The sequence below is a fragment of the Drosophila innubila genome (genome assembly GCF_004354385.1).
Source record: "Drosophila innubila isolate TH190305 chromosome 3L unlocalized genomic scaffold, UK_Dinn_1.0 0_D_3L, whole genome shotgun sequence".
Taxonomy (NCBI): Eukaryota; Metazoa; Arthropoda; class Insecta; order Diptera; family Drosophilidae; genus Drosophila; species Drosophila innubila.
Window position 1 is genome coordinate 17,701,441 of NW_022995376.1, and position 14,553 is coordinate 17,715,993.

Genomic DNA, 14,553 nt, shown 5'->3' on the forward strand with positions numbered 1-14,553 from the left:
ATGATTTAATCATAGCGAAAGTTTTCTTGAAGTAGAATCTTCATCATTCACATCATTTATAATATAAAAGTTGTGTGTTATAAATAAAAGAAAGTTGCGTCTGGTTTCTAATTTGATTCACAAGATTTACTTAACCAACTATTAAATACAGTTAAGGAAGCAGACTCCTCATCTATTGATTTGATTGTTTGATTAATACAACTTTTGGGCACATTTTTATATTAACTAGTTTTTAATTTTTCTCATTTTCATTTGTTTGTTTGTTGTGTTGTTTTAGCTTTTTAACTGTAGTACATGGGGTCTTACAGGCTAGTAGATGATATATTTTATATTAATAGATATATGTAATATATATATATATATATATATATTTATATAAATATAAGTTTAAACTTGTACACGAAAATTAAAATTGTTGAACGTCTCAGATCAGATAAAATTACCACAAATACATTTCCCATCCCCAGGCTCCCTCCCTGACCCAACTATATCATGCACCCCTCTGCACGCCCAGAAAATTAATCCATTTTTCCCCCAATCCTTACGTAAATTCAGCGCACACTCCTCTTTTTCTCTGTATCTCTCTTCCACTCTCTCTCTCTCTGGTTCCATCTGCGATATCAATGCCAGGACGAGCTAATAAACTATTCAAGGTGTGTGTCAAAGTGTTTGTGTGTGTGTAATATGTACATACTGCAACGCACATTTAGATACTCGTACTGTTATTCGTATATAGTATAAATAATATTTAGTTTTTAACTAATTTACATAGTCATGTAGACGATGCGCTCTAGCGGCTTTGCTTTTACAATATATTTATATTTAATAATTGTGTGTGTTTGTGGTGTGTACTTAATGTGTATGTGTGTGTGTATGTAAATTATGCATGGTATTGTAATTATTTATTAGTAGTAGCTACAATTTCAACTTATGTGCACACTATAACGTAGATAGAACTAAACCGTAACTAGAATCTGAATCCGTATCTGCATCTGTATATAAATTTGTAATCATCTGTATATCTCCAACTGCAATCTGTATTTGTATCTGTGTTAATCGGTAACTTTTATCTTAATGATCGATGTTTATATTATTATTTAATTTAGGTTGCTTTTTGTTTGCTTGTGTGTGTGTGTGTGGTTTTTTTTCACTAAACATCCGCTCGCTTTATACAATTCTGGCTTACTAACAAAATTCATATAGTACGCATGAGTCGGCGCAGCCTACAAATCATAAAGACTAATCTTAACGCGCGGCCAAAAATGCAGCGACAAAACTATGCGAGATTAGGTTTTTTGGTTCTTCCAACGCGCCATTTAATCTGTTGAAAAAAAGGAACAACTTTTAGCATACAATCTTTATGGTATATTTAATTTTAAAACTTACCTATAACATGACTCTCCATATTTGTGATGCGTGGCTTCGATGCGGGCTGTGGTATAATTGTGATCTCATCGTTGATCTTCAACGGTTTCAGCAGTGAATCATTGGCTGCACCCAACGAATTTCTGTTCATGCCGGAGCTGCTACTGCTGCTGGACTGTGCGCTGTTCTTCTTGCTGTCCATTGCCTTTCGGGCCACAGTGCTGTGTGCAGTATACACATGCGTCTCAAATTGTTTGTACATGCCAAAGGTGGCCGTGCACACGGTGCACTTGTAGGATAAATGTGCGGGCTTCAGGGTCATGTGATGATCGCGCGATACGTGATTCAGTAGCTTCCATTGGTACATCTGGAAAAACATTACAAGATTAGCTCAAGTCCAATTAAATTTATGTGACTAGATAGGGAACTTACTCTGCCACAGACAGGACAGCGACCGGCATCTTTGCCTTTGTTGGCAGCCTCCTGCATGGAGCTTGTGACCAAGCCATGTGAGCCCAGCAAGTGCCTCTCTAGGCCCTGATCCGTAAAGAATCGGAACTGACACTTCTGGCAATTCAGAGGTGGACGATTGTAGATCATCTTGGGATGTATCTAAACAAAAATAAGGGAAACATACAGATTAGTAGGAGCTCTAATGAAATGTTGCATTTACACAAAGTTACCTTCACTTTATGCATCCATTGCATGTGATTGCGCAGCTGCTCCAGATCCTTGATGTAGCCATCGCAAATCTCGCAGATGACAAACTGCGCCTTGTTGTTCCCAGCGGTGGGACTCTGGCCGGGCTTCATGCCTGCTGCTGCCGCTGTTGGCACTTTGCTGGACGAGGCGGCGGACGCACCGCTGCCGGTCGCACTTTGACGAGGTAGTGGCGTTATTGAGATGCTTGGCTGACCAGCGATGGGCTTCTTAGACGCTTGCTGCGTTTGCAAAATATATATTTATTAATATTAAAGGCAAGATTGCAATGCTATCGATGCTCACCTGTACAAGCTGTCCGGCTGCCAGTTGATAGCTGTTGGGCAGCGACAAAGCCGCATTGCCTCCGATGGCTCCACGCACGGGTGCAGGACTTCTTACCAGACTGTTTGCATTGGGCATTGTCTTTGGCAGCTGTGGCGCCCTCTGCCGCATCTTGGCCGCATTCTGTGCTGCCAATGCTGCTGCCTGCATGTTGCGTGCCTGAGCGGCAGCCTGTTGTTGTTGGATGGTCGCCAGCGCTGCCTTTTGAGCCGCCGCCTGTGCTGCCATTGCCTGTAAAAAGAATCCAAAAAGATTAGTATTCTACTTAAGAAAGAAAGGCATTCTGTGGTAATCTATTGGTTAAATATCCTTACAGAGATCTGTTAAAGGATGGAGTTGTTTGCTTACCTGATAGGCGGTGGCTGTGCCGACAAGTCCATGTCGTGGCTTGATGCGCGGTATCTTGGCAGGCGCTTCCCAATCGTTGGGCGGCGCCAGATTCAATTCCGGCCGGAATTTCTTGGCGCAGACAGGCTGATGACGCGCCAATTTCGCCTTGCCATTGTCCTCGAATCCGCAGTTGGGGCATTGATGATAGGGCAGCGGTTTGATCAGGCGCGCCTTGATGTTGTGCACCGCCTCCATGTGGTAGACAATTTCGGTGGCGTTGCGTATCTCAAAGGTGCAAAAGTTGCACTTGTAGAGGACTCCATTCATGTGCGGTGTCTCGTAATGATTGGCCATCGACAGAGCCGACTCCGATTTGAAGTTACAGAACTCGCAGCGTTTCATCGTGAATTTGAAGGGAGCGTTTTTCGTTTTTGATGCCTGCAGATTGCCACTCAGTGCATTGATGGCCATCTCAAAGTCCTTGGGATCCCGGGAAAGAGATTTACGCATCTTTCGCTTCTGCAAACGCAACAGATCCGCTTGAACGTACTCCTGGACAAGGCCAACGCCAATGTCCATAAAGAATTTGCCTAATGGACTCTCAAAGTAATTCTCCTGACCAGGCTTCGTGTTGGCAGTCGAAGGAACACCTCCCGAGGCGGCCAATGCAGAAGCTGGCTTAATGGCGCCCTTGAGGGCAGTTAGATCATCGTTGGCCTCTTTGATTAACACCTTGGTGCGCACACCCGACTCGGAATCATCATCATCGTCCTCATCATCATCCTCATCGGATTGCTCGGACCAGGACTCGTCATCGCCACGTTTTTTCTTCTTCTTGCTCTGATCGTTTGCCTGACCATCATTTGCTTTGTCTTCTTTGTTTTGTTCGGTCATCATGTCAAACTCATCCACTTTATCCGCCACCGCCAAATCCTCCGCTGAGAGCGCATACTTTGTCTCAATGGATTTGATGACCTCACGGATGTTGTCATTGGGCGGCTTCTCATAGATGTAGGGAACAATAAACGAAGGCGCCTCCAGCACGAACATATCGTCCGTCAGACCCGGCAATAGATTCGCATTGTTAGTCATGCTAGGAAGTCCAGCTGCCGTCAAGGAGAGCGTTGGCGGATTCAACTGCATTGTGGTCCCCGTTGCCCCTGACATTCCCGACATGGGTACAAGCTTAGGCGGTGCACTGCCCAGATTGGTTGCCACACCGGTGACGGCATTGGTTATGGTCACGGGATAGACGGCGCCTCCTCCTGTTGACCCCGACTCATGTGGCATCAGGGAGCGCGCATCCTTGATTGTCAACTGACCCAAGCCAATGCCAACTCCAGATCCCGCACCTAGTACACTCATTCCCAAGCTGGATGGCGTGGAACTGCGTTGTCTCTTGCTGTTTGACTGCAGATCATCCATGTCACCTTTGCGCTTGTGAAGTGCGTGATCACTCGGCGAACTACTTGGGGGCGTATCATCCTCAATGACCACACAATCATCATCATCGTCATCATCATCTTGTGGTGGTGGTGGCGGCGTTGCTTTCACAGCAGGTTGCTTTTTGCTGAGCGGAGTTGCTACTTGGCCAGATTCCGAATCTGAATCGGAGGCAATCAACACCGCATCATCCGAGGATTCAGCCTCGCTTGAAGCAGACATTGCTGGCTTTGGATTTACTTTGTTTGGAGTTGCTTGAGACTTTGCAGCTGGCGATGCCTTCTTCTCAGTCATTTCAGGCATCTCCTCGTCGCTGTCTTCATCCAAATTAACAACAGCTCCCGCATCATCGTTGTTGTTGCTTCTCGTGGCCTCAGCTACGCTCGCCTGTCCATTGGCTTTTGCCTTAGCTGCAACAGCAGATGCTTCAGCCTTTGGACTCTGATCGAATCCATTTACCGAAGTCTTCTTCTTCTCCTTCTCTTTTGGCTCATCCTCCTCTGTTTGCATTGCTTCGGCTTCTGGTTCAGAGTCGGTTACGGTTTTGGCTGTGCCACTTTGTTGGCTAGCTTCCTCTGCCTCATCCAAATCTTCAATGCTTTTCTTTTCATCCGTTAATAGCTCCTCTTCCTCATGTGGCTCCACTGGGGGCTGTGTTGCTGCACCAAGCGGATCTTCAGCATCGCAACTGTTTTCAGCTGTGCTGCCAATCTTTTCCTGATCATCTTCAGCATCCTCATGATCACCATTGGTGGTTACTTCTTCTTCTTCCTCCTCCTCCTCCTCATCGCCTTCACCTTCGCCATCGAGTTTGGGCTCTTTACTACTGCCATTCTCTGTGGAACTAGAGCTAGTGATTTGTGAATCGCCCTCCTCGGTGTCATCCACATCCATGGACTCTACCACTGGCTTTGCCACATCCTCAGCCTTGCAATCATCATTGCTGTTGCTGTTACTGTTGCTATCCAGCGGCAATTTGTCAGCTATCACTGCATCTTCGGTTTCTTGCTCCTTGTCTAGCTTTGTCTTCTCCGGAAGCTCCTTTTCCAGTTCCTTGTTGGATTTACTCTTCTGTTCATTCTGTTTCTCCTCGCTGGCGCTTTCGCTTCCGCTCTTGTTGTCGTCGTCGTTGGTTGCCGTCGTCGCTGCTGCTGCTGCTGTTGTTGTTGTTTTGGCAAGTAGTTTTGTTGTGGGCTCGGCAACGCCCTCCGGCAAGACGACGTCGACTTCAGTCATTTGTTGTTTTGTTCTCTTGTTATTGGAATGTGCCTCTTGGTCGATATATGTCGATGCTGCTTGCTGCTCTCCTTGTTATTGCTTCTGAGGTTGCCTGTCAAAGAAGATCGATAATTAACTTCTTATTAATCCATTGTAATCGCAAATCGATAAACTTTAACTAAAGCTAGAAACTCTTAAACTAACCGGGAAAATATTTGGCACATAGAAAAGAAAACGAAAGAGTAAATAGCAACGAAAGAGAAGAGCAAAGAAGAATTGGAAAAAGCGCAAATGCTGCAGAAAATTAATCAAAGAGAGCATAACATAAATTAACAATTGCCAAAAACTAAAGCAAAGAAAATTTAAATCTAGGTGAATCAAATACTTCCAACCCCCTCAACCTCCTACCACCCCCTCATATAACTAGGGGCAAAAAATAACAAAACAAAAAGAGTTAATTGAGACAAAATGGCTGCCATATTGGATTAAAACTAAAATACAATTTAATATGTATGTATGTATTTACATACATTTATGATATATATGTATATATATATAAACGTATGTATGTAATATTGCAAGCAGCTATGTATACCAATATAAGTATGTATGTACATACATATGTATATAATTACATAAAAACGTCATTCAGCGCGGCATGTAACGTTGTATGTACATATATATACAATGTATGTATGTTTATATATATATATATATAGATATATGTATTTACAGTGTTGCATAAACAAACATACATACATATACAGTTACATACATACAGACGAACAGTTACCGAGCACACAGCAACTGCACGATTGACATACATACAGACAACACACACATACACCTACATACATACATACAAAGCGCACCAACAAAACGAGCACACACACACAAATGTTTGTATGTACAATCTATATATATATATATATATATATGTACATATATATAATTATATATGTATGTATGTAGATACAAACGGACACGCAGACGCTGGGACGGACAAACAGACAGACGGCCGGTGAGACGATGACGACGACGTTGGCTTTGGCTCTGCGGTGTTGGTTGTTGGTTGGCTGTGGCTCGCTGCTGCTGCTGTAGCTGGCGGCGGCGTGGAGTGGAGTACGGGTGGGTACAGGAGCGTGTTTTGCGCTTGTGTCTGTGTCTATGTGTGTGTAAGTTGATGTAGTGGTGTGTGCGCTTGTGTTTGTATTGGTTTGTGTCTTTATGACTGTTTGTGTGAACAATGTGTTATTTTTTTAGACAATTCGCCAACAATATATTTCAAATTCTATCAATTCTGCACAATTGCCGCCGAACAGCCGTTACAATAACAAACTCTAATTGAAACACCCACAAAAACAAACTTACAATTTACATTTTACGTCACACTTCTTCAATGGCAGTGGCAGGTAGTTGTTGTTATTATTGTTTTTGGCAATTACAAACGATAACACGAATCATAAACAAAAAAAAATAAAAGATCTTTGTCGAAAGCACAACAAAATTTTTCTTGATTTTGGAGCACACACAGAGAGCGAAAGAAAAAAGAACGCTGTCAAAGCGCGACAAACAGACGATAGACGGGGGCAACAACAAGGCAAACTGGAAATGGAAGCGGAAAAAAGCAAAAAACGTCGCTACAAACACAGAGTTGCACGGGCCACAGCCGGGAGCGCAGGGTTGCATGTCTGGCAAAAAAGTGGCGCGCATCAATGTTATCGAACAATCGATATAATTGTAATAAATATTTATTGCTTTTACATCTGTTGCAGGTGCAAATCAAACATATCAAACAACTATTTCAGTGTTAAAAATTATTGTCAGTAGACATAGACATGAAGATCAACAACAACTGAGTAATTTTGGACTGAGCGCCAACTTTACAAACGTGCATGTGGCGCACCAAGAGAGCAAGAGCAGAGAGAGCTGGAGCTGTTACGCTCAAAAATAGCGAATGGCAATGTGAAGCGCAGGCGAACCGTTGTCATTGGGCTGAGTGTGCGTGCGTATATGTGCTTGTCGGTGGGCCATTGCTGTCGTAGTATTGGAGCGCACCCATGTGAATGGATGGATGGGAGGGAAAAACAAATTTGACAATTGTACGCGCGCCACGAACGAAATGAACAAAACAAAACTGAAACGGCATTGCTTCTGCTGCTGCCTGCGTTGTCGTTGTCGTCGCTGTTGCCGGCGTATTTGATGGATTTTTTTTATGATGATATTCGGCATTCGTATCTGCGCGTCTCAACAATTTGAAAATAGCGCGCGCAAACGGATGACAAGAGTTATTTGATAATGCTTATTACTGGCTATAATTAGTTACAACTCTAAACCAGGCCAATATTGAATGCTCCCCCACACTGACAATAAACTCACACTCATACACATGTATGTATGTATTGAGTATAGTAAGCATAGGCAAAGCGTCGATGGCCCCGTCTGTAAGTTTTAAAACTGTATACTCATCACGATACTTCTGCTGGCGCTGCTGATGCTTCTTCTTTCTCAACTTATTTCAGATTACGCTGCTTCCCTCTCTGTCACACTCGCATGGTATGGGCCAATATAATACATACATACATAAGTATGTATACATACATAAGTATATGTATGTAAGTGTTCAAGCAAGTGTGTGTGTGTGTGTTTGTATGGTTGTCAGTGTGCGTATATATGTCTGTATGTGTTTGTATGATTTGGTCTATATGCAAGTACAAATTTGAAAGTAACCCGCTTCTCACCCCCGTTGATCGGCAACCGGTAGAAGTTTGAATTCGCCTACCGCTGCCTCTGTTGTTGCTCTTGTTGCTCCTGCTGCTGCTACGGGATTCATTAAGACCCACAAACTATCGGTATAATAATATAATGGAAAACGATAACAAAACTTTATGTTATACATACACGTGACCTTTTCTGTTTGTGTCGTCGTCGCCGTCCGTCGGTTGTCAAGCGAATTTGGATACAACTTGAAAGAACCTTGCAGATATTTTTACAAATTGCTAATTGATAGATGAAAGGACATTTTTGAAAATGTTGCCATTGTATTCATAAACATACATATCAAATATTATCAATGTCCTTTTGATTTCTGTTTGTTTTACAGTAGGTTTTACAGCTTCAATGAGATCTAAAGATATTTTAGTGATGACTATTTCAGAAACTTAAATGTATACATATGTATGTATGTATATGAACGCTCACTCATATGAGTACATAATTATGCACATACATATATAAAAACATATGTATATGTGCAAATTCGCTATTCTTATATAATTTTAAAGAAAAAAATGATTGTTTTTATTTTGAACCTTGAATCAGATATTTGGAAGCTGAATGAGATCCTAAGCTTCAGATGTTGTAACATAATAATATAAAAGACAAAGTATTTGTTGATTCGTGTTATAAAAATTAGTTGTTAATTTCTGTCATAAATATTCGATTTAACTCTCATTTTATCTGAACCAAAAATCATAAAATAACTCTTATTTTAAAATAAAAGCTAGATTTTAGATTAGATAAATAGAGATAGAAATAATCAGTATGAATATAGAAGTCTATCCTGTTTCCAAGACAACCCAATTAAATAAAAACAATATCTAGGATTTTCTTATTTATCCAGATAATTTCTTTCAGACTTTATATTTTAAAAAGGTAAACTCTTGATTGAGATCCCTGAACTCAACAAATAAAAAAATCAACAACCAGAATAAAAACATAAACTTAAATAATTCTAAGAATTAAAATGTGCAACGAAACTCCATTAATCACGATAATCAATACATACATATATACTATATTCATACATATGTATATACATGATACATAGAGATGTATGTATGTATGTAACGCACTTTATACGCAAATTTTAAATGCGCAGTTTAGTTTTTATACGTATGTATGATGCATACATATATCTATGTTTGTTTGTATATATTATATGTATGTATGTGTGAAAGGTTGTAGCGCTCACCTAACCATTCACTGTGGGCAACCATACAAAGGGGCAGCTTGGTGGGATATGGCAAACTCGAATTGGGGGAATCGTTGGATAACAACTCTATCTATGACTTTACGGGTGTATGTGGTTTAATCCTCGACTGCTTCAGCGTCCTCTTCGTCCTCGTTGAATGACAATTTGCTATTACTGCTGCTGGCCTTGGACTTTTTGCGTTTATCTGATGATTTCTTGGATTTGGTTTTATCCGTTTTATCCTCCGTCTCAATTTTTGGCTGTTTAACGCGCTGCTTGAAGACAATAGGTTGATTTAAATCCGCGGGCTTTTCAGCTTCCTCTGCAATTCAAAAAATTTGCGATTAGCAAAACAAAAATTGGAATAAGTAAATAAGATACAAATGTATCTCTTTTTAATCACGAGTGAAATGTATATGTAACTACAAAATGCAGTTTCCTTTGCAGTGGTCGCCCCCACATGCAACAACAAGAGCAACAATGGGGGAAAAACAACAAAAAAAAAAGTACACCCATTCAGCAAACTCAGCCCCGAAATGAGATAGAAAAGATTTTACTCATTTTGTCTGTGCGAGCGTTTTCTTAGTTTGCAACACAGCACCCCGACCCTCCCCCTCTCCATACACCATTCAGTGTTAGCGTCTTGCAGTGCTCCACCTTCGAATTCGCAACCCAACGGACACGAAGACAGTCAAGACAGATAGACAGACCGACAAGACAGTGGCTACCGCCGCCGCACTCTGCTCTGCTCTGTGCCGCTCTCCTCACCGACCGTCGTACATGTATCGTCGTCAAGCCACTTGCCGTGCTCTCTTTGTTCGCCTGTTTCGTTCATCATTGTCTCTCCCGTTTTGTTGCTTCGTTCATTCTTTCACACGTTTTCACCCGATTTTCTGCGCGGGCCTTCTGACAGCAGCGACAGCGACAGCAGCAGCGGTGACGGTGGCGGGGTGATGACGACGCCAGCAACAACAACAACAGAGCGGCAGCTGTTGTTGGCTTGCGGCGACAGCGACGGCGACGGCGGCTGTGGGTCGCCGTTATTTGTTAACTTCTCTGGCCGGCTGCTTTATCGTGTGCTCCGCTTTGGTTATGATTTTCATCACATGCTCCGCTTTAGCGGAGCCCCAATGAAAATGTCAGTGTGTATGCTTTGTGCCAGCAGCTGTAACTGTGTGTGTGAATCTCTCTGTGTCTGTCTCTGTGTGTGTGAGTGAGTGTGTATGTGTGCATGAGGGTGCTCCGCTGGCATTGCCACACTAATTGCAATAAGCGAAGCCAAAGGAAAGGGAATTTGGAACGGGCTACGGAATGGCTGTCATAGAGACGTCAATGGGCGGTGCATTGCGGGCGTGGCATACATCACAGCACAACAAACAAAACAAATTCCAACTTCCCAAAAAAAAAAAAAAATAGAACACACATTTTCGAGGTTAGAATTGAAGTTGAAACGAATTTTCAATAAACTAAAACGAAAAAATGCAACATATTTTTGCACACACCATAAGCAGAAAAATCGAAAGAAAATACGTTAAAAGCCCGCAAAAATTCAAATTGTAGAACGCGGCGTTTTTGTTGTTGCACTTTTGCGTATTTTGTTGGCGTTTTGTTTATGTTTCATTAAAATTTTCAAATTTCGATTGCAAAAACACGCACACACACAAACACATATACGCGCAAACATACATACATACATACATTTAGTATAGGGCAGCAGCGTGAAAGAAGCGTGGAAGCGACCGACGCTCGATTCTGACTCAACTGAACTGAAAGCCAAACTGCCACAGACGATAACTACATCCTACCTACGCACACACCGACACGCATACACACATACAAATGCAAACACTCAAGCATACACATATACATATACACTGCACGCTGTTAGTGTGTGTGAGATTGTGTGTGTGTGTGTGTGTGCATACCTTTTGCTATGCGCTGCTGCTCGAGGGCCACCTCGTCAGCCGTGAGATCCCCACGCGATAGGACAACAATTTGCGGCTTCTCGTCCTCGCGCTCTGGCCGTTCCTCACTGGAATCGTAGTCTTCCCGGTCCTGGTCCTGGTCGAGGTCTTCTAGTTTCTGGCGCTGTTTTTATTTGCAAACAAAGCTGAGCATGAGCGGGGCACTTTGTTTTGACTCAGCAACAGCCACAGCGGCAGCCGCAATTCATTACCTTTGTGTCGACGGTCGGCCCTTCCTTATAGCCAATTTCCGCCTTGAGTTTGGCCAAAAAACTGGGTTCCTGTGGCTTCACGTAGGTTATATTATTGCGCTTGGACATAGCAATAAACACATAAACATTAAATTCTCTACTTTTTATCTGCTTTATTTCACTTGTATTTTCTTTCTATTTTGATTGCCGCCTTTCAATAGCGCTGCCAACTTTTAAGAGAAAAAACAGCTGCTTCGTTCCGAAGGCTGCCACCCAGTAAAAATTTTCGATCTGGTACGATTTTACCTAAAATGGGGTAATTTAAAAAATGTACCTATTTTAATTATTCTTAATTTTGAGGCTAGAATTTAAAAAATTGTTTGCAGAATTTTTGGTAGAATTTTGTCAATATTTTGATGTTTTTTTTTGAATCTTAAGGTTTTCACTAATAAGTGATTGTAAATTATAATCTTATTGCTATAAATAACAATTGCTTTTTAAATTCAATTAGATTTGCGCGTTTTATTTATTGCATTTTCCAGCACTGATCGTCTGCACCGAATGTTATCGTTGGAGTTACATATATCGAAAAGATTTATCGATATAATAGTCTTAAATTCTATTGTGAATGGCTACTGTGACCTTAACTATCGGTTACTTTTTGAGCGTTAATTTGCTACTTTAATACGTTTGAATGTGTTGAACACGCTCAATATTACATTTGCCCAACTTTACAGATGACAGAATTTAATTCTTATCTCTTATAAAATCAGTTACATTCATTGCTGCTTTCAATTCAACCAAATTATATATATTTGTAATTGTTTACGAAAGTGCGTTACAAGCCATATGTGCTAAATAATGTTATATAGTACCATTCGATAAATATATTTTTTTATAGCACACTTTTAAGAGCAGGGTGAAGACTATATTCCTTATTAATTTGGACAGTTATTAAGTGACCCCTGCCAACTTTCTCTATTTAAATTTGCTGACAATGCATATATCGACTGTTTCCTCTGGTCAATCAGCAGCAGGAATTCCCATAGCGGATCCGGCATTGCATTTTGCAGCTGCAGAATTCCGCTGTCAAATCACCGCTTCGCTATCTACTGCAAAATGCTGCCAAAAAAAAGCGGGTCACATAAAGCTGTCGCATAACTTGCAAATTTTCCACTTCACCTGCAATTCGATGCCCCCGGAACGAATTTGGATCAAAAACTGACAGCCAAACAATACACAGTGGCATTCATCAACGTCCGCCGTTGTCGCATGCAGCAACGGCTGCCACTTGCCCCCTGCACCTGCCCCTCCCCCTTTCCACCGTGCAAATCGCTTCGGCAACATAATAAATCATCTGTAAATTGATTTCAAAACTTTAACGTCGAAAAAATAGAGACGAAACGGAACACTCAAACGTTATGAGCTGCTGCAGGGCACACGGATCATATGTTGCCCAACAAAAATATAGAAAACAAGACTATTGAGTGCAACAACAAATAGCCAGGATTTGTGCTGCATCCTGACACGCGCTTAAAATCTCACAAGCGTTCCCACAACGCGCTGTTCCCTGAACTAATATCAAATTGATAGCTTTTAAATTTGATTCCGCGTCTTATCACCAAAGCGACAACTTTGACAGGCCCAAATGGAGTGTGCACACACTCACACACACACTCTCAACCACTCTCTTTCTCTCTATCTTTTTCGCTTGCTTTCTCTTTCTGCCTTTTTCTCTATGTGTTGCATTAAAAATGAGCATCAGAGAACATTTAATGTGCTGCAGTGGCAGCAACTTTGAGTGCAACACGGCGTATGCTTCTTCTTTTTTTTTTTTTTGGGAAAATACCCTATAAGCAAACTTGAGTAAGGGATAATTTTACTTATAAATATTTAACATTCAAAAAGTTAAGTTCGTATATATAAGAAATTACGCTTTATAATTTAATTTCCTTAAAGTATTTTTTAATATTGATAAAAAATCTACTACATTTTTTGATGACTTTTTCATTTTGTATCTTTTTTGTTTTGGATAGTTTTTCTAAAATATAAATATAAAACTTTTCTAAAATTGGGGCCCATTTCATTGGCTCGATCTACTTGTAGAGAATCAACATCGAAATTTGCAAATACCCCAGAAGAGGTTTTCAGGTTGGGTGTCTTGGTTTTTATATAGGATTTGTTTTCTTCTTCTTCCGGCTCAATAATCTTGTATACCTATATATATTATCTTTTCTGAGCTCAATTAAAAATAATGTACGCTCTCATTTTATCTTTTTTTTTGCATTTGTGCTTCTTACAGGGTATATTTTAGTCTATTAATTGAGGTACAGCATTTTTTTTCTCTAGTAATTGACAATTTAATGCTGCTGTAGATTGCCAAAAAATTGAGTGGGTGACTAGTTACAGGGTATATTCCAGTCAAACTTAATAGTTGAGTAAGCTTTCTTACATATTTGCCCAGTTGAAACCGCTGTTGTTGCCATTTGAAAACAAATTGCCAGGGTGACTGGCAGTTTGCTTGTTAGAGGGTATCTGCTAGTCATGCCAGCATAATTTTTGGCTTCTGTTATTATTGTGCACATTGAAAATAAATTAAGTGGGTGAGTGGCAATTGCTTTGATATCGTTGCTGCTTGTTTCTGTTGATGGCCTTGACTAAGCCGAGTTAAACGTGTTTAGTTTCATATCAGCTTATTGGCAGAGGATATACACACACACACACAGTGGCACACACACACACACACACACTGGCACACACCCTCCTAAAAAAGACATAGCCAAATCAGAAAACTCTTGAGCTATGCGCCTCAGGAAAATGTTATCACAAACTGCATCCGGCGGCGTCAGCTTCGCAGTCGACGTTAGCGTCGACGTTGTTGTTATTGCTGTTGCTGTCGGCAATATGCAATTCGTTGCTCGTGCCGAGGCTGCTGCTGTTCGTTTCGGGTTCGCGTTCGGGTTCAGGTTCAGGTTCGGGAATCGGTTACAATTCAAAGTTTCAGATGCTCGTTGGCATTTGGCGC

The 14,553-nt window shown here is 41.2% G+C and overlaps 2 protein-coding genes and 1 long non-coding RNA gene across 4 annotated transcripts; 1 reads left to right on the plus strand and 2 right to left on the minus strand.

Annotated features, from left to right (window-relative positions):
* Positions 1–250: 250 nt before the first annotated feature.
* Positions 251–5,446, minus strand: LOC117789044. Its single transcript, XM_034628045.1, has 6 exons — positions 2,758–5,446; positions 2,371–2,640; positions 2,049–2,306; positions 1,798–1,977; positions 1,387–1,732; positions 251–1,321 (listed from the first exon to the last, which is right to left on the minus strand). The coding sequence occupies exons 1-6, from the start codon at positions 5,416–5,418 to the stop codon at positions 1,317–1,319; spliced, it is 3,720 nt and encodes a 1,239-aa protein (XP_034483936.1). The 5' UTR covers positions 5,419–5,446; the 3' UTR covers positions 251–1,316.
* LOC117789046 (uncharacterized protein KIAA1143 homolog) lies at positions 5,425–11,752 on the minus strand. Of its 2 annotated transcripts, none has more exons than XR_004617826.1 (4): positions 11,550–11,751; positions 11,299–11,461; positions 9,374–9,695; positions 5,425–5,512 (listed from the first exon to the last, which is right to left on the minus strand). XR_004617826.1 is itself a non-coding variant. In XM_034628048.1 (4 exons), exons 1-3 carry the CDS (start codon positions 11,655–11,657, stop codon positions 9,490–9,492), a joined length of 477 nt encoding a protein of 158 aa, XP_034483939.1. In that variant the 5' UTR covers positions 11,658–11,752; the 3' UTR covers positions 9,331–9,349; positions 9,476–9,489. The 2 variants fall into 2 exon arrangements, 1 of the variants encoding a protein (XP_034483939.1); XM_034628048.1 differs by lacking the exon at positions 5,425–5,512 and adding an exon at positions 9,331–9,349 and having other exon boundaries at positions 9,476–9,695; positions 11,550–11,752.
* Positions 6,470–6,877, plus strand: LOC117789047. Its single transcript, XR_004617827.1, has 2 exons — positions 6,470–6,528; positions 6,723–6,877. It is a non-coding gene; the product is annotated as an uncharacterized LOC117789047 (long non-coding RNA).
* Positions 11,753–14,553: the final 2,801 nt, after the last annotated feature.

Bases quoted from the DNA above. Each gene is read 5' to 3' on its own strand.
- LOC117789044 (XM_034628045.1), bottom strand. From the start codon at position 5,418: ATGACTGAAGTCGACGTCGTCTTGCCGGAGGGCGTTGCCGAGCCCACA. The intron at 2,641-2,757 runs GTAAGCAAACAA...TTCTTTTTACAG, and splicing joins GCACAGCCACCGCCTATCAG to GCAATGGCAGCACAGGCGGC. The intron at 1,733-1,797 runs GTAAGTTCCCTA...ATGTTTTTCCAG, and splicing joins GCTGTCCTGTCTGTGGCAGA to ATGTACCAATGGAAGCTACT.
- LOC117789046 (XM_034628048.1), bottom strand. From the start codon at position 11,657: ATGTCCAAGCGCAATAATATAACCTACGTGAAGCCACAGGAACCCAGT. The intron at 11,462-11,549 runs GTAATGAATTGC...AAATAAAAACAG, and splicing joins GGCCGACCGTCGACACAAAG to CGCCAGAAACTAGAAGACCT. The intron at 9,696-11,298 runs GTATGCACACAC...TTTGAATTGCAG, and splicing joins GCAGCAGCGCATAGCAAAAG to AGGAAGCTGAAAAGCCCGCG.